At 37.6% G+C, this 18825-nt stretch overlaps 3 protein-coding genes across 3 annotated transcripts; 1 reads left to right on the forward strand and 2 right to left on the reverse strand.

Moving 5' to 3' along the window:
• Positions 1 to 5206: 5206 nt before the first annotated feature.
• PAAG_06976 (hypothetical protein) lies at positions 5207 to 7136 on the reverse strand (the record flags this gene model as incomplete). The annotated part of the gene is made up of 6 exons (XM_002791019.2): positions 5207 to 5542; positions 5804 to 6161; positions 6367 to 6493; positions 6634 to 6668; positions 6889 to 6925; positions 6992 to 7136. The coding sequence occupies 6 exons, from the start codon at positions 7134 to 7136 to the stop codon at positions 5207 to 5209; spliced, it is 1038 nt and encodes a 345-aa protein (XP_002791065.2).
• A 4638-nt stretch (positions 7137 to 11774) lies between these two features.
• PAAG_06977 (ATP-dependent RNA helicase DBP7) lies at positions 11775 to 13806 on the forward strand (the record flags this gene model as incomplete). The annotated part of the gene is made up of 4 exons (XM_015846081.1): positions 11775 to 12351; positions 12437 to 13158; positions 13226 to 13486; positions 13564 to 13806. 4 exons carry the CDS (start codon positions 11775 to 11777, stop codon positions 13804 to 13806), a joined length of 1803 nt encoding a protein of 600 aa, XP_015700516.1.
• A 686-nt stretch (positions 13807 to 14492) lies between these two features.
• PAAG_06978 (hypothetical protein) lies at positions 14493 to 15887 on the reverse strand (the record flags this gene model as incomplete). The annotated part of the gene is made up of 2 exons (XM_002791021.2): positions 14493 to 15424; positions 15722 to 15887. The coding sequence occupies 2 exons, from the start codon at positions 15885 to 15887 to the stop codon at positions 14493 to 14495; spliced, it is 1098 nt and encodes a 365-aa protein (XP_002791067.2).
• Positions 15888 to 18825: the final 2938 nt, after the last annotated feature.

The raw sequence follows: 18825 nt of genomic DNA on the forward strand, positions 1-18825 counted from the left end.
GAGCAAATCTCGGCCGGAAAAACCTTCGGGGTGGTTTATGCTAAACTGAGACACCCCGTCATTAAAACCACATGCACTAGTCAGTCATATTTCACATATATCTCTCAACACACATCTCTACACACATCTCTATCTTGCTCTTGATGGAAGCACGTTTATCGTATTTCTCATGACCCTTACTCTTTAGTAACCCTAACCCTAATACCCAATCTTTTGTTACAAACTTGATGATATATAATTAATTGATATGACAACTTCTTCATATAATATCTTATATAGTTATGTGAATTTAAAGTGCAGATAATTTTTTCATAACCCTAATTTTAATTTTAATTCTAATCCTAACTTAATCTAATTCTAACCTAATATAACCTAATCTAATCTAATCCTAATCTGGTGTTGAGGGTGGTAAGGTTGAATAGAGATGTATTTAGCAATATGTATGTGTGGTATATGTGCAGAGTCAATAAACTGTGCTTATTTTAGATGGGTGACCTGAGTTGATTGTGTTTTTAAGAAAGTGGGCTCAACTTTTAAACGACGTTCAACTTTGTGAAACCACAAGTGTAACTATTCAAGCAACAAAATAGAAATCTCGAGTCTCCCTGCATTCATCAAACTGACTATGAAGAAATCGACAACAGTACCGAACATGATTGGTTAGAGTTCCTTAACATAAGTTGAGAAAACAGTAACCGCTCAATAGAGTTTTGGATGATGTTTCATGTGTGTTGCGGATAATAAAGAAGTGTGCCAAAATCAATAGTATGGACGTTGATTCCATATTTAACTTCATTTTGTTTGTTCAAGAACGACCACACATGTGTCCACATCGCAACTAAATCATGCAATGATCAGAGCTTGATTATATTGTGTCCTTTGTTGCACTCCTGTCACTGACGAGGACCACAGAACGTACATAAAGTCGTCTGTGGGGAGGAATAATGAGGGGACCTCCACGGCTTCATATCCAGAAACCCCATGTTCTGCCATTTAATGCTGCGACTAATCTAAGTGGTATGGAATCAATCAATTGAAGTTGTTGTTTGAAGGATGATGAATGGTAACCCTATTCCGCGATTTGTTTGCAACCACACCGCTTTCCAACCAATAGAACCGTCAACCTTATATCTGTAAGGTTGTTGAAGATACACTGTGGGATGGTTGAACCTTCTATTCGGAGGAGCTAGCTAGGTTATTGCTATATTACATACAGCGATCACGTGTGGGCGGGGCGGTCGTTAGGGCAACGCCACCCAGGCGGGCGCCGCTACACCCCCCCTCGCATCGCCATGCGGGATCTCGAATGCCATATGTGAAAAAGGAAAAACTAGCTATGCCATCCTCAAATCCATCCAAATCATGCTACATACATTAAGTTTTAACATTCCTGCCTTTTCCGCCTGTAAAACCAAGTAAATCAAGGAATTGTTAAAATGCCACTGTGCTCAGGAGTTTAGTCAATCTGTCTGCTGCCATTTCTTCAGTTGAAATGTATTCAATTAAGATAATGCCATTGTTCAATTAACTACAGGCATAATAAAATTGCATGTCAATATGCTTGCTCCTAGCAGTAATCACAGCTACAGTGACTAGATTGATCACATCTTTATTATCTATCTTGATTGACAAGGAGTCATCTGCTATAAAGCTCAGATCCATCATCATGCTTCTTAATCATGTTGCTTCACATACAGCCTCACTCAATGCCACATATTTGGTCTCATTGAAACTCAAAGAGATGCATGGCTGCTTGCTTGATCACCATGAAATCAGTGCATCAGCAAGTATAAAAACATAGTCAGACATAGACTTCTGATCATCATTCAACAGATCAGCTTAGTCAGAATCTGTGTATTCAATCAGCATATATGTCACATTCAGAAACTCATTCTCAGGTCCTTCATCATTATCATCCTTCATGTAAAATATGCTGATTTCACATGTGTCTTTCAAATATTGAATGATGTGTAATAGGGCCTTCCATGCCTTAGAGGTAGAGGTGACATTCTTCTGTGCCAATAGGAAAGCTGCATGGATGATATCCAGCTGCAGTTTAACTGCCAAATACTGCAAGTAGCCAACACTGTGTTGAAATCACTGTTTTGTAAAATCAGCCTCTTTTTCAGAAACAGAGGAGTCATCTAAATGTAGACTCTCATCTATGAGTGTTTAGACAGTAGTTGCATTATCCAGGTAGAAATCTTCTAACAATCAATTGATATAATGTCAAAGAGTCAATTTGATGCTGTTATTCATACATTTTACTTCCATGTCTAGATATTTTGTAGGTTCATTCAAATCTTTGACCTTAAGCTTCTGATGCAGAACATCAACTAGCCAATCAGCATCCTTTATGGCATCTGCAAAAATATGAAGATTATCAATGTATATGATCATATATAGATGTTTTCAGGCTGAATGCTGTCAAAAAGTAAGGTCATAAGAACTTGAGATAAAGCTGTTCTCCTGTAGCAGAGCTATCAAGTAATCATATTATATTTTAACAGCTGGATTCAACCTGTATAGAGATTCTTCAACTGCACAAACAAGCATATGTAGAGCTCCTTCTTCAAAGTCAGTAGATTATCTCATATAGACTGTTTTTTCAAGTCTTTTGTGTAAGTACACCATCACTATATCCATCTATCATAGGGTCCAACCAAGTTTTGCAGTGATTGTGAATATCATGTGATTTGTGATATTTGTAACTACAGAGGTATATACTTCTTGATGTGTTCTCTTTTTGAGTCAATTGTCACAAATTACTTATCTGAACTTTCATAATATGCCATCTTCATCAGCATTGAGGTCACTGGAATGATTCTTTTCAACAAAAACTCAGTGGCCAGGTGTCATCAGCTCATCATAAGAGATATCAGAATGTGAAATTAATGTTCAAGTCTTCTGACATTCAAGATCATCAATTTTGCATTGTATAGATTTCCTTCAATATGATCTCATCTGTGAATGATTAATTGCATCCTTGAAGCTTTTCAGCAAGCTGCCTGTAATTAAAGAAGGTGTGTATATCATAAAGACTTTCACAGGCCTCATTCATAGAATATGTGGTTCTGAAAAATAAGAAACATCAGAATCATCCTCCATCAAATAGATGATAGGGATCAAAGTGTTTTCAACTTCAATTGTCATAGTAGTAGTGGAATCCTTTTATATTTCCTGCACTTTTGTAGGGAAAACTATGTCAGATATATCAATAATCTTATTAGAGATAGAACTTCACACATGATAGATTGACTGGCTGTGAAATTCAATAAGTTTGCATAATTCAGTCTGAGTGAACAGCTTATTCACTGACTTCTGCAATTCATGAAGGTGAATAAAAACATCAGATTCAAGCTCATGGAAGTGAGTGATCTGCAGTGGCATGTTCATCAATGCTGAAAAAGAAATTATATAAGAACTACAGACAGACTTCTTGCTGTCATCATTTATGATTGCAGGCTAATACTTCTTATTATATAAGATTGTAGATGTGAGTGTATTATTCATGATTGAAATAACTGTTTCTAGAATATTCATTCAGAACTTCTTTGAAATTTCCTTTTCTATAATGATTGCTCTGGCTCATGTCATAATGGTGTAAATGCCATGTTCAGATACACTGTCTTGATGAGGTGATTGAGAGATAGTTGATTCTCATACTGTACTGTCAGCAATCATTAACATTGTCATATTTTGCAATTGAAAAACCCTGTCTATATCTGTCCTGATGTAGGCAGGAGCTGAAAAACTGAGATTCTTAATGAACTTAACTCAATGAGAATAATAATCAAATGCTTGATCTTTACTATGTAGGAAATAGATTCATCTGAATTGTGTTGCATCATCTGTGATTAATATGAAATATTTTATGCCTTGATGAGATTCTATAGGATAATTGTCTGTATCACTCAATGTGCAGTCATCACTCATCAGATCAATATAAATCTATTCCATTGGCCTTATAGCTCATGGTATGGAAGTGATCAAGTATTTACATATCATATCTGCTTTGACGCAGGTGTCACAAAAGAAACTAGTCTTGAGGCTTTTGATGTGAATACTATATAGTGAATTCTTTGTCAAAGCTATAATAACTCCTGTATGTATATGCCCCAGGTCAACATGCCACTCAGCAAGTGTTCTCACAGCTGTAGATGATTCTTGAGATTGAGATTGAGCATTGACAGAATCATTGTCATCAGTGATAGCCAAGGCCTTAGCATAATTATTATCATATATATGTGATTTTGCTATGAAATAGATTGCTTTTGACTCATGATGAGTGTCAACTTCTGACATCCTTTCAACTATTTTATAAATTGAACTTTGAGCTGTGCAAATTGTGGTGAAAATAACATCATTGAGAGTTTTGATGATGAAGTAGGACAGAGTGTTTGAATTTGAAAGTTCATATTGAAAATTCTGATCCTTCAACTTAGCAAAAGACACTAAGTTGACAGTAAGATTCAGAACATAATGAACATCACATATAGATATATATAAGGGGTTGAACCCCTAGATTTGCTCTGGCTGGCTGACTCAGCCTAGCCATCATTTGCACGTGCGCACGTGATCATGCTACGCGAGCTTGCTTAAGCTCGAGTTCTCATCTCATTCTTTTCTTCCCTTTCTCAAGCAATTCGTCCTTGTTATATAGGAGGACTAGCCTCTAGTTCTTAGAGCTTAACCCTTTACATATATTCTCTCTGTCAGATTCTAGAATGAGATTTTCAATCTCTTTGACATAATCATATCTGTCATCTACTATATGAATTTTGAGATCACTATTATAGATTTTCTGTTGAATAATAGACTGTTTTTTCTCTATCATATGAAAACTTGCACACATGTTGAGAAATCAAGACTTGAAGATAATGTCAGTGATTGCTGACAGAGCAATCACAGCATTGACAGCAGCAGATTGTGTCACTAAAAGATCAGAAGATTTGTTCTTTTTATCATTTTTATTCTTCTTTTTACTCTTTTATTTATTGTGATCACTGGTATTGCTATTTTTCATAAACTTGACAATCTTATTCTTATTTGCCTCTTTTCACTCTTCAGTGACAAGTTCAGGGTGTAATTATCAACAAGAGTCCTTAACATGCTGATTTAAATGGTAGATCTCATATTTGAAACTATTCAAATTTGTGATATCAGATGAGTTAGAGTTTAACATAAAGGAGATAGTCATATTGACTCATGAAGATTTGAGATATTCATTGAACTTGCTCATACAATTCATTAACTGCTTCATGAGATCATTAATGTCAATATTTTTAATAAGATCCTGGCCAGTCGTGTAGAAATCATTCAAACACATCTTGACAAAAGACTTTTGATGTTCTTTCAAATCAATAAAGAAAAGATCATGATAGAAGTCCTCTGAGTCATTCATCAGTTTCTTATGATATGCAACTAAGTAGTGAAATCTTCTTTGAAATATCAAGTAATCATTGTTGACATGTAGAATAGTCAGCTCCTTCATGACATTAAGATGTTCTTTTATCAAATACACTGCATATTTGACATCAATCTTTTTCCATAACACAGCAGCATTGTCAGGTTTCAAGGCTTTAATAATTGTACATACAGACCTTAATAAGAATTGCAATATACATCAATAGAGTGCTTTGATTTGAATATTTTATTTTTCAGTGTCCAACACATTTTGACTAATATCATCTGAACAAATGTGTTGATTCTTGATTAGAATATCAGTTTCACCAATGACTTCAGTGTTTGCAAGAATTTCCATATGTTAGATTTGATAATTAGTGTCATTGAATGTAGTTACAGTCTTAGTATTCATAGCTCTTTGAACATCTTTTTGATATTCATAAATCTGAGATTTGAAATCATCTGCAGGTGTATCATTGTTGATATTTGGAGTGTTCTGACATGTCATTTGTTGATAAAAGGCCAACAAATCTGCTACACTCATTGTAATCATGCCACTCATGTTAGGAGTAGGCATTTGAGACTGGGGGCTTGAGGTTCCTTCACTAGCTGCTGTGAATTCGCGTATAGACTCAGGAGCGGGCATTTCACCAGGCTCGTGGCTTGATGAATCCATGATGTGGTTTGAACTTGGTTCCTGCTCCAGGCCTTCTAATTCTTTGTCCTTGTCTAGTGATGGGAATGCTCCAACAGCTCTAGAATGTGATTGTAAAGATCACTTTCTCTCTGTTAAAGGAGTAGGTAGTCCAGTCATTAGATCAGAGGGTGAACTCATCCAGACATGTACACAGCCATTCTTAATGCGATTTTTATTAAAAACCAGCTATCCGGGCTATAACCTGTGGGATGGTTGAACCTTCTATTCGGAGGAGCTAGCTAGGTTATTGCTATATTACATACAAGCGATCACGTGTGGGCGGGGCGGTCGTTAGGGCAACGCCACCCAGGCGGGCGCCGCTACATACACTAACATTTCGTCGGGTTTTGACCACGGAGGATCCGTACCGAGTACTTGAACAACTTTGCTCTGTTCTACATAACATTGGTGGATTTAGAGAGGGCTGGAAAAATTCAAAATTTTGCAAGTCATAATTCGTTAGACGACTTTGGCCGGATATATATATATATCTTCTTCTACACGTGATCTAGCCACCTATTTCACATGACCAAGATAGCCAGAATAGCGTAGCTCGCCTCCTCTCCTGGATGGGAGGATCGCCGAACGAAGATGCATACGCAATATCCGTCATCAATAATAGATTGCCAAGATGGAGTTGAATGATTTTACCCAAATTCATCTCATTCTTCCTTCCATAATTATGAATGGTTATTATATTCTTCTTCCTCATCCTCTGCAGATTTGGTTCGGTGTTGCAAATCTTATTCTTCAACTAAGCTAGCCAGTCTATATTTCGACCAGACCCTTTTTCGACCCCTCTATCCAAAGCAACCCCTCTTCCTATTTGAGTAAATATTTAACTACAAATTCAATCTTATTGCCATTCAAACATGCAGTCTTTCAGACCTGCTGCTAAAGCTGCTGCTGCTGCTTTTTTAGCCTCAATTTCTGGCTCCTGTAGTTGTTTTCTAGCCTCTAGAGCAGCAGCTTCCTCTTGAGCCTTCTTAATCCTTTCTATATTGATAAACCAGGTATTTGGATCAACTTCCATCTTCTTTTTGGTTTTTGACTACTGTAGGGTTTCTAGTTGATTAGAGAGTTTAAAAATTGTAGACTGGCTGGCAGCTTGTAAAGCATTCAACTTGTCAATCATCTTGCTAGCTTTGCAAAGAAAAACCTGCTGCTTTCTTGTAAGAATTCCCTCCTTATTCAAATGCTGCAGAGTCTTATATATATGTCTAGGATCTCAGAGAGTTGTAAGCAAGGGATCTTGCAATTCAGAAGATAGAGAGGTTGTAGATGTCACCAGTCTAGAGTTAGATTGATCTTGATCTTAAATCTGAGAGGAATCTAATTCCTTGGAAGGATTAAATGGCACTAGACCAGCTGCTTTCCATCCTCCATGTATATTATAAGATTCTAAGGCCTTTGAATGTGCTTGTTCATAGACTTGTATGAATCTTCTTTTCTTCACAGGAGCTGCATCATTCAGATAGTTTAAGACAATGATCTCAGCTCTATAGTAGCTGTCACAGCTTCAATATAGACGCAGGTGAAACAGATGTTTGATTGTCAGCTAGATAAGCTATCTAGATAAAATACTAAGATGATTCCTAAGAAATGAGTTCAGGGAAGGCTCTGTTTATATAGCTCTTTTCCTTAGCGCCATTTCCCACATTTATATGTTATTCATATGCGGGGTAATTGTGGAGTTGATTGCTATGCCAATGTCTAGGCAGTTGTGATTACTGATCATCTCAGCCAGTGATCTTATATTGTTGAGAAGGTTAAATGAAGCCTGTCTGTTCTATGCCATCACAGTAGCTTTTCATGACTGAAAAAACTTCAAGATTTAATAGCTAAAGAACATTAGATGTATGAGCAAATAGAAACAATAAATGAATTAAATTTATATGATATTTTCATAGAAATTTAATAGTGATGTGATTGTCATGATCATTTAGTACTAATAATTTATACTGACCTTTATTAAATATTTGAGATAGAAAAATTATATATAATTAGTTGAAATATATATTATTTGATATCTATTTATTATTTAATATTATATAAATTTAATTATGTATATTCACATTCTCAAATTAATTAAATTATATATTTTGATTTTGAAAAATGACTAGAGAGTTTATATAGTACTTATCAATACTAATAGTTTTAAGAATTAAAACTCACTCATAATTAGAAAAAGATTTAATATAAATTTTATTTTTTCTTTACTCAATAAGCACTTTGATATTTATATATATTTCTAAAGTAATGTTATACTCATTAATATTTATATATTTTTAATAATTATTTTATGAGTTTATTGTATCTTAGAAAAGTAATTATAGAATTACTGAAGTATTTTCTACTGAGTATTTTTTATTCTTTGAAACTTAATCTTTTGATCAATCATATACTTTATTATAGAATTTTATTTTAAAATTTTTTTTTTATTCAATTCTTACTTAGTTAAATGAGATCTTAATTTATTTATAGAATTTGAGTTATTATTTCTTATACATGTATATGAGAGAATAAAAATTCTTGCATATCTTACTTTTTTATTTATTGAACTAGAAAGATTTCTTATTCTAAAGTTAAATTTTATCAATATTGATAGATAATTATTTGTTGAATGAAATCATTCTTTCTGCTCTTCAATGTGCTTCATAAGATGTTATATACTTTAGCATTAGCTCATTCAGATTGAAAATATCATTTTTTAAATCCTCTATAGCAGCAGTTATAACAGGTTCATTATTAGACTTTATTTTAATAATATAATTGAGAAAATACATGATAAAGATGGTAAGTTAGATTTGAATAGAGTGGTTGAAAAAAAGTCTAATTAAAATATAAATCAGCTAGCTTAGCTAGATTTTATTTTGAAATATCTATAATTAAACAATAACTAATTAAATTATATTAAATTATTATAGTATTAGAGCAGTGTGCTCTTTTATACTTAGAAGTATTACAGTTGCCGCATTATAATAAAGCTAATAAATATAATATAAATTCAAAAATTAAATAATATAGTATTGAATAACTAGTAGAATCAGTATCTGAAATAATAAACTTAGTAATTTTCTTTTAGTTAAACTTTTTTTATATTGAATTATATATATAGATTTCTTATTTATATTGAATATATTTTAATATTATTATTTTTATTATAATGATATTAATTATCTTATATATAAACTTATTAATATAATTGATAAGTGAGTCAGCCATATAAGCAAGTCAATCATTTTTTATCTCATCTTAGAACAATATCTTCATTATCAAAAATATCAATCACACAAAGAAATAAAGCTTATACTCAGGAAGAAAGACTTCTTTTAATCATTTAAATATTTAAAAATGGTTAAATTTCAAGTGTACAAGCTGCAGCAAAGCTGTATAATATTTCACATTTCACTTTAAGTGATTAAGTATATGGTCATATAGCATATGTTAACACTCTCTCAAAAAATTAGAAACTTAGTTTTACAGAGGAAGAATTTCTTATTTAATGAATTCTGGTCATGGATGAATGAAATTAGTCTTTTTAAATTGCAGCTATATAAGAAATGATTAATCTTTTTCTTGTCAGATAAGGATTCAATCCCTCACTTACAGTGAGTGAATACTGAGTATAAAACATTATCAAGTATCATGATAAGCTGAAATACAAGTTCTCACATAAGTATAATTATTAATGAGTATTATGTGAGGATTCTAAGATTATCTGTAAGTGATTTACACTTATATAAAATACTATTATAAGGTATGAGATTCTGAAAGATGATATCTACAACTTTAATGAGACTGAGTTTCAGATGAGTGTAATTGAGACTGTCAAAGTGATGACTAAATCTGAAAAAGCTGAGAATCTCAAGCTTGTACAGTCTGAAGATTGAAAATAAGTGACTATTATTGCTAAATTCAATGCAATTAGCTGAGCTTTGCATATAATGATTATTCTCAAAGAAAAGATATATCAATCCTACTTGTATAAGATAAAAGGACTACTATGTGACTGAGTGATTAAAGTCAGTGAGAATAACTGAACTACAGACCAGCTAAGCTTATACAGACTGAAAGAGATATTCAACAAGGAGATTTTACTCTGTACAAAGAGCAGATATCAACTGTTGATTCTAGATTAACATTAAAGCTATGCCTCAACTGGATTTGATTAATTTTATACTGAGAATCAGATCATTATCCTCTACATGTCATCATATTTCTCTTATCTTCTTCAGCTATTGGATGTTAGCTACTTCTCACCTCTGAAAACTGCATATAGATAGCAGTTGGAAAACCAAATGTGGCTTAAAATCAATCATATTGATAAGAAGGAGTTTTTGAGTCTTTATCTTGCAGCTCAGATGCAGGTTCTGACTAAAAGCAACATCAAAAGTAGCTTTAAAGCTGCTGAGCTAGTTCTATATGATTCTGAGCAAGTTCTCTCATAGCTTAATATTATGATATATATCCTCACTCCTCTCAGAGATCTTTTACAGCTCCCAGGCCTCCTGGGCCACAGCTACACCACATAATATACATCAATTAAAGCAGCAGGCTGAGAAAGTTAAAGAATATATCAAGTATCATATGCAGAGCTTATTCAGTCTAATCAATCATATCCTAAGTCAGTTAGTCAAAGAATGTCAAATGATAATGTACAGTGCTGCTATTCTAGTAGCTGAAAACAGGGAGTTAAGAGCTACAAATACCAAACAAAAGAAGTGAGAAAGAGGCCATATGTATGTAGCTCAATAGAATGCTTTGAGAGTTGAAGAAGGCTTGAATTGTATACAAAGAATCAATAAATAAGAGTAGAGGGTAGTTAAAGCTGCTGAGTTGTGACTATAAAAATATACAGCACCATGGTGTAGTGTATGTGGGATTATTGAGCATACTGCTCATACATGCTCTAAGCATATAGAAAATAATTTATAATGTAATTTGCTAGTTTTTCTTTATAGTTGAGACTTTGAAGACATTCTTGTTGTACAGTGGGAAGGAAAGTAGCTGACTTACTTATGTAATTGACTCACTTATCAATTACATTATAATTATTAATTATATAATAATTAATAATATTTTATTTTTATTTTTTATTTTAATATTTTAATTTTTAAAATATATATATAATATATTTATTATTATTATTATTTTATGACATTTTATTTAATTAGACTTAATATTTATTATAAATATTATTTCCTTTGTTTTAATTAATTAATATGAATTTATTCATAAATCCATTTGTTAAAAAAATAACTATTTAATGAATAGTAAAGTATAATTTAATTCACTGTATAATTTTATTATTTTTAGAAATTAGTTGCAAGTAGAGTCCTGTCCTCTACTTCTATAAAGTTTCTTTAATTTTTATTGTGAATTGCATTCTAACATGCCAAAATGGTTAATAAATTAGTTGTTGTGTTGCAATTCGATGTTGCCAATTATGCTCAACTATTTAACATGGGGGAGCGACTGCCGGGGTAACGGTTAATCCGTGCCGCCCGAAGACATATTTCCCATTATAACCACGTGACCAACTGCCCTATAATTTAATTTTTATTTTGCGTCTCAAAGCTATCGCAAAGAATAAGTGAACAAAGTACTCGTTGACGACAAAAAGTAGATACCCAACAATTACATTGAAGCGCTGGAAGGGGGAAGCGTAATGGCGATGGAAACGGAATTGTCTAAAAAGAGGAAAAGAAAGCATGGCGTGGGTAAAGGAGACAAATCAGCAACCGTACCAGAAAATGCTTCTCTCAACGCTGCCCCTTCTGCAGTACCGAAGGATTCGAAGAAACGCAAGACTGGCCACTCCGCTTTGAGAAATGGTGGGAAGAGGGAGCATCTCGATGACTTAGTTAAGCAGACTGAGGAATCAGACGACGTGGAGGAAAATGAGAACGAGGAAAATGGAGAAGAAAAGGATGAGTCTCAGGGGGAAACAAACAGACAAACAAATGGAGACCAGTTGGAACTACCTTCATTGAATGCTGTCTCACTACCACAAACTGAGGCTGAGCCACAGAAATTCTCAGAGCTGAATCTCTCTGAGAAGACGATGAAGGCGATTGAAGATATGAAGTTTGAGACGATGACTGAAATTCAGCGTAGGGGCATACCTCCGCTCTTAGCGGGGAGAGATGTTTTGGGTGCTGCGAAGACTGGTTCGGGGAAAACGTTGGCGTTCTTGATACCTGCGGTTGAGATGTTAAGTGCATTGAGATTCAAGCCTAGGAATGGTAATATGCCTCACGCTTCTCTCTTATTAATGTTTTATATATATTTACCGAGAAAAGGCTCGGTTAAACTGACGGATCTGATTAGGAACGGGGGTCATCGTTGTTTCACCAACCCGAGAACTTGCACTTCAGATCTTCGGTGTCGCGCGAGAACTCATGGCTCACCATTCCCAAACTTACGGCATTGTTATTGGAGGCGCCAATAGGAGAGCTGAGGCGGAGAAGCTTGCGAAAGGTGTAAATTTACTTATTGCGACACCCGGTCGCTTGCTGGATCACCTGCAAAATACGCAAGGGTTTATATTTAGGAATCTCAAGGCTCTCGTGATCGACGAAGCGGACCGAATTCTAGAGGTCGGATTCGAGGATGAAATGCGCCAGATTGTCAAGATTCTACCCTCTGAAGATAGACAGACAATGCTGTTCTCCGCCACCCAGACGACGAAGGTTGAAGACCTCGCACGTATTTCACTGCGACCAGGACCGCTGTATATCAATGTCGACCACCGCAAGGAGTACAGCACCGTGGAGGGTCTGGAACAGGGCTACGTTATTTGCGATTCTGACAAACGATTCCTTCTTCTCTTCTCATTCCTGAAGCGGAATCTGAAAAAAAAGATAATAGTCTTCTTCTCCAGCTGTAACTGCGTCAAGTATCATGCCGAATTGCTCAACTATATCGATCTCCCCGTGCTCGACCTCCATGGCAAGCAGAAACAGCAGAAGCGCACGAATACGTTTTTCGAATTTTGCAATGCGAAGCAAGGGACGCTTATATGTACGGATGTTGCCGCGAGAGGTTTAGATGTAAGTCTATTCTGTGAACAAGATTTTTGAACTGATGAATAGAATCTATCTAATGTGAATGTTGTAGATCCCCGCCGTTGATTGGATTGTGCAATTTGATCCCCCAGATGATCCTCGAGACTACATCCACCGGGTTGGTCGAACTGCTCGCGGTGCGAACGGAAAAGGCCGAAGCTTGATGTTTTTGCAACCCTCCGAAGCGGGTTTCCTCAAACACCTGAAGGAGGCCCGTGTCCCTGTCGTCGAGTTCGATTTCCCCGCGAAGAAGATTGTCAATGTCCAATCTCAGTTGGAGAAACTAATTGGTCAAAATTACTATTTGAATAAGGTAAACACAAGCATATATTAACAAAACACCACTTCTTTCCCGTACTACATTTCCACTAACTCGCACTTAAAATATAGTCTGCAAAGGACGGCTACAGATCCTACCTACAAGCCTACGCCTCGCATTCCCTGCGCTCCATCTTCAACGTCCACAAACTCGATCTTGTCAAGGTAGCCAAGAGTTTTGGTTTCCCCACTCCACCACGTGTAGATATTACGCTTGCTGCAAGTATGAGCCGGGACAAGAAGCAACAGGGTCGCCGGACTTATGGAAGCCAGCCTAAACATGCATCAAAATTTAAACGGAGGACGGAAGATTAGAGTGCTCTGTTGTGGTTGTTTAATTAGTCCATTCCCTATTTCAGTTTTAGAGGTTTAGGGATGGCTGGAAGTTGACGTTCGTATAGAAGGTGGTTGTTCCACAGAAACATATATCCCGTTTATTCAGAAAAAATCTCTTCCTGTCTTGATTTATTTATTATGGGTAAGGTGAAAGGTGTTCTAGGTAGCTTGGCGTTTGTACTTTCTCTTTTCTTCTCTTTTTCTTTTCAATAATAATTAATCATGTCTGTCAAGTTTTTCCAGCTCCCTTCAAAAGATCATGCGTGAGAGTTTCTTATTTCGAAACTCGCCAGGGTATGATCATACGCAATAGCAACTTGGTGCATACATGTGTACACAAGCAACTCGAATTCTAGCCGGACTTGTACTTCCGTACCCTATTTTCTTTTCGGAGAAAATCCAATCAGCCACTAAACTCTTCCATAGAAGGATATGTCTAACATCCCTTCCATCAGCTGGCAAGATATACCTTGGATGCTGGCGGGGTTTAAGAGCCAAATTACTCTGTTGCTGGAAGATGAGCAGTGCCTAATTTTCCCTCCTTCCCGGGGCAACAAGGATACATAAGGCCAAAAAATCAGACAAATTCAATTGGTAATATCGCAGACACCTTCCCAACTAGTTTCAAGAGCCTTAAACGAGATAGGCCTTCCATTGCGTGTTCTTCATTTCTTGGCGAATCGCTGCCTCATCATCCATAAATAGTAATCTCGTTGCCATGTCCTGACCGATTCAGGATATAGCGTATACGTCAGTTTATAGAAAGCTATGAGAGCTGCGTATCGGATTCTTGACCACCAGGTGCTCTTGAGGCCATAGCCTTGCCGGACACGTTCAGGAAGCTCCTCTGTAGCTATTGCCATCTCAAGCGGGTGTCTGAAGAAGAGGATTATGGCGAGGATATGCGGAATATTGACGTATTTGGGATGAAAGATGTCTTGAGCAACATAGAGGGCGTCGTCAGGAACCCGGAGGTCTGCAATCTGTCTGTCCCAATATCTCTGGAAAGCTGTGCGATTCTCTGGCCACAGGGACAGTGGGACTTGCAACGCTGTCCCAAAGGTCGAAAATTCCTGGTACACTTGGTCGCGCTCTAGTTCAGAGAGACGGCTGATTATGGCTTCGTACTTGCCCAGCATGGTCATGTATATCGTTGCGGCGACCCAAAGTTGCAGCTGTGGATCCATCGAGTCGTAGGTATTCTCTGTCCGGTTGTCGTTTACTTTTCGATGTGCGAGGGTGACAAAGTTACGGAAAGCTATTTTCTCTGTCTCAGAGCCAAATGCCATGACATTTATGTAGATGGCCGTATTCTGCGTCCGTTCTAGAAGGCGGGTACTGAAGTTGCTATGTTTCCGAACCCCTTTTGCAATGCCGGGGTGAGCGATTTGGAGAAGCACGGCGGTTAGTCCACTGGTGTAAGAAACGGATTCTTGAACAACCCGCTTCAAGAGTGGTAAATCCGCATTTAGCTTGCGTTTATTGATCTCTTCGCGGTCTCTCCCTGAGTTAAATGACGATACATTTTTCATGGTGGAGAGAGGTGCCCCCCCGGGTCGGGTCCCGGTCACCAAGTAGGCAATCCGGAGAAGGCTGGCTGCACAATGATTTCTGTTAGTTAAACCCGGAACATCATCGGAGATGGAAAATACGAGCCTGCGACAAATGGAGAGATGAAGAGGATGCCGACGTATCCCCCAGCTGTCCAGAGGCCGATCTTAGAGATAAGTTTGAGCACGTATATTGGATCTGCGAAAAGCATCTTCACAAACATAGTTACTGTTCTCCTCTCCGTGCAACATATTTGCAAGTCATTGAGGTTCTCTTAAAGTTAACAGAAGACGGAGACACAAGCACGATCGGGTTAGTTATAATTTCGGGCAGCCAGGGATACCATCCGTCTCTGATTCAGTATAACCCGCCTCAAGGGATCTCGGTGTAACATTACGAAGGGCTATAATGACCGAAAATGCTGGGAACTGCAGCGATGCGACTACGCGCGGATGCGACGGTGTCTCTTTGTAATTGGCACCCATTGCGTTTGCAAATCGAACCGCCATCATCAGCAGTGGAGGGGTTCGGATGACCGACGTGGTATGATAAGTTCTGCAGCTGGGGCCACAGTCAGTAATTATTCAATATAAGATGCAAAAATGAAAAAGGGTTTCGGCATGAAGGGGACGTTCCGGACACGAGCGCAATCTCCCCAAGGTTTGCTATATGTTTACTAGTTATTGGGGCCCTTCGAGTTTGCTCAAACTTTCGCTCCTCCTGGGAAGACAAAACGATCCAACTCCAAACTGGATAAAACTAATGATAGCCTGCCATCTGCCGAAGCTTCACGCAGATACTAATAGGTACCTGACTGTGCAATGCGCACACTTGCAGCTGCAAACCGCAGCGTTCGATAACTCCATTCAGGATTCCTGCATCCTGCCTGTCTTCCCCTCCATGGAATCGAAAAAATCGCAAACTCGAATTCATTGAAGCGGCAAATGCGGTGTCATTTAACACCATTTTTTAGAACACAGAGGCGTTATCAGCTATTTTTGCATTATATCTGCGGTTTGGAAATTCACAAATTCTGTTTAATTGACATCTTTCTGCAGCATCGTGTTAAAATTTAAAATTTCGAAGCAAGCTTCTGCCAGATATAGTTTAAATATCTCTCAAGCCGAAGTCATCGAAAGGCATTTTTTTCTCTTTTGCCACAAAATGAAACAAAACACGATATAAAGGATCGAAGTTTAAAATGGATCCGGTTTACGGAAGATAATATTCCGTGTCCTCCTCATCCTCTGGACATAAACCCTTTGTGACGCACCTCACCATTTGTCTGGCCTTGGTGTGAAAATACTTCCAATTCACCGTTCGGTGAAACCTCATTTTGTCAAAATATCTTTGAACCAATGTATTACATACCTATTTGTGTTTGTCTATTTTTTGGTGAATTTTTGTGTCCCCCCGTCTGCCGAGACCATTTTAAGTCCGGTATCCGTCTTTGGAATATTTCGCCTTTGCTGGGAGTTTTACCAAACGAATTTTCGCCTCTGGGGGTTTGCCTCGAGCCAAGGTATCCATCCAGTCTTGTCCTTCTTTTCAGTATGCTGCGTGGAAGTCGCACACACTCCCAAAAGTCCACCTAAGCACGCTGAGAAAATTTCAAGAGCTAGACGGGTTATTGGAGAGCCAACTCTCATCCTTCAAAGATTCTGAAGGATTGGTATCATTATACGAGCGCAGTCAGTAGACTCCCTAACTGCCTCAACCCTTCCATCCTATTCGGGAACTCTCTCCACGTCAAACAATTGCTGTTTTTTGTTGTCTCCGAAATGGACGGAGAGCAATATCCCATCCCAATCCGGTAAATTGGACCATTTGATGCACCAATAAATGAGAATGGGAATGGGAATGAGAATGAGAATTGAAACGTGTGGCCCAGGCTGTTTTTGTCTGTCTGGTTCTCCTGCATCTGGACGTTGTACCACACCAAGGGACCTCCTTTCCCTGTATGTTTTTTTAAATTCACTGGCGTCCCTCATTTGTACTTCGAAACCTGCAACTTCAGACATACAAACTACCGATGCGGCTCAGTGTTGTGTTGTTTTCCTCAGCTTATGTGGTTAAGCACGTATCCAATTCGCCGAGATAAAGGCCCCGGCCACACAAATTTTTCCTCGAACACATGGATTATTTTGAACATACACTCATTTACCTCTGACACCATCCTATCCTACCTGGACAGAAGGTCGCGAAAACACTCCCATCGCTTGCGACCGCGACGGGGGGGGGTCCTGTCACAGGTGTATGAGGGGCGTCATCTGAGCTGAGGATTCCGTAGAGGCAGACCTATTCCCAAAGCCATTGACTCTTGAATCAAAATCCCCTAGAGATCATGACATGAAGACCAGGAATCTGAAATTAGGGCAGTGAATGGTTTTGTGCACCAGACAATCTGGTCTAAGTCAAGGATTTGGACGTGTCGGACGGACATCGCCTAGCCCATAGTAATTAGTTAATACTAGGAACCATTAAGTCCCCTTACTGTGACATTTCCAAGTCTATCCCTGAAGTATATTGTTAACCACTGTGCGAATTTTGGGGATACGATAAGCCTTAAGAATTCTGATGACGCATGCTCCATGGGCGGAGTCAGCGTGTCAGTCAGTCTCTGGGCAACTTCCAGAATTCGAGTTACTAATAATGACACATCTGTCTGAATACTGGATTTCGAAATCTGCGAATGGCTCATTGATCAACTCGGGATCAACTGTAGGCCGCCAAATGGCACCCATCCATGTGGCTCGTATGACATGGCTGTTGTGTGACAAAGCAGAGTCTTTCTGTACTCTTCCAAAGTTTCTCGACATTTGAGGTAGCAATTATGTAGCTGAGTCTAGATACTATCCAGAGTAAACCAGTGTACGGACAAAGCGCGGGTTCTACGGTGCGGCGATCCATCCATCTGTGCTCTCAGAGATCAGTAATATGCAACTTGGAGCTTTCGTGTATTCTACCAGCCAAGTTGATTTGATATGTAATCGAGTGAGAAATCACTCGGCAACCATTGTCCATAATTACGAAATTCATATGAAGACTCAATTTGAAGCTGAGCTGTGAAGGACATCCAGGTGTAGTGACACAAAGAACAATATAAAACCTTACAGTTGATAATTCTCAAGAAATTTTTAAGAGAGAGAGAGAAAAGAACTCAAATCATACTGAATTCATAGTGAAATCTGTTGTAGTGGAATTTTAACAAGCTTCAGAGAGCATGAAATCAACCCAATAGCATCAAAGCAATGGTATCTGAAGTAGCTGCTACAGGTTTTTGCCTATACATAAGCTCTACACAGGTATGATTCCCTTGTTCTTGCACATACTCCACACGTAGGTGGCCAAAAGGAAAAACGGGAATTGTAGAATAAAATAGTGGACGAGCAATGTATCTGGAAGATATATCACGTGATATACAGACAAGGAACCGGGACTGGAGTG

This window comes from Paracoccidioides lutzii (assembly GCF_000150705.2).
Source record: "Paracoccidioides lutzii Pb01 unplaced genomic scaffold supercont2.21, whole genome shotgun sequence".
Lineage (NCBI taxonomy): Eukaryota > Fungi > Ascomycota > Eurotiomycetes > Onygenales > Ajellomycetaceae > Paracoccidioides > Paracoccidioides lutzii.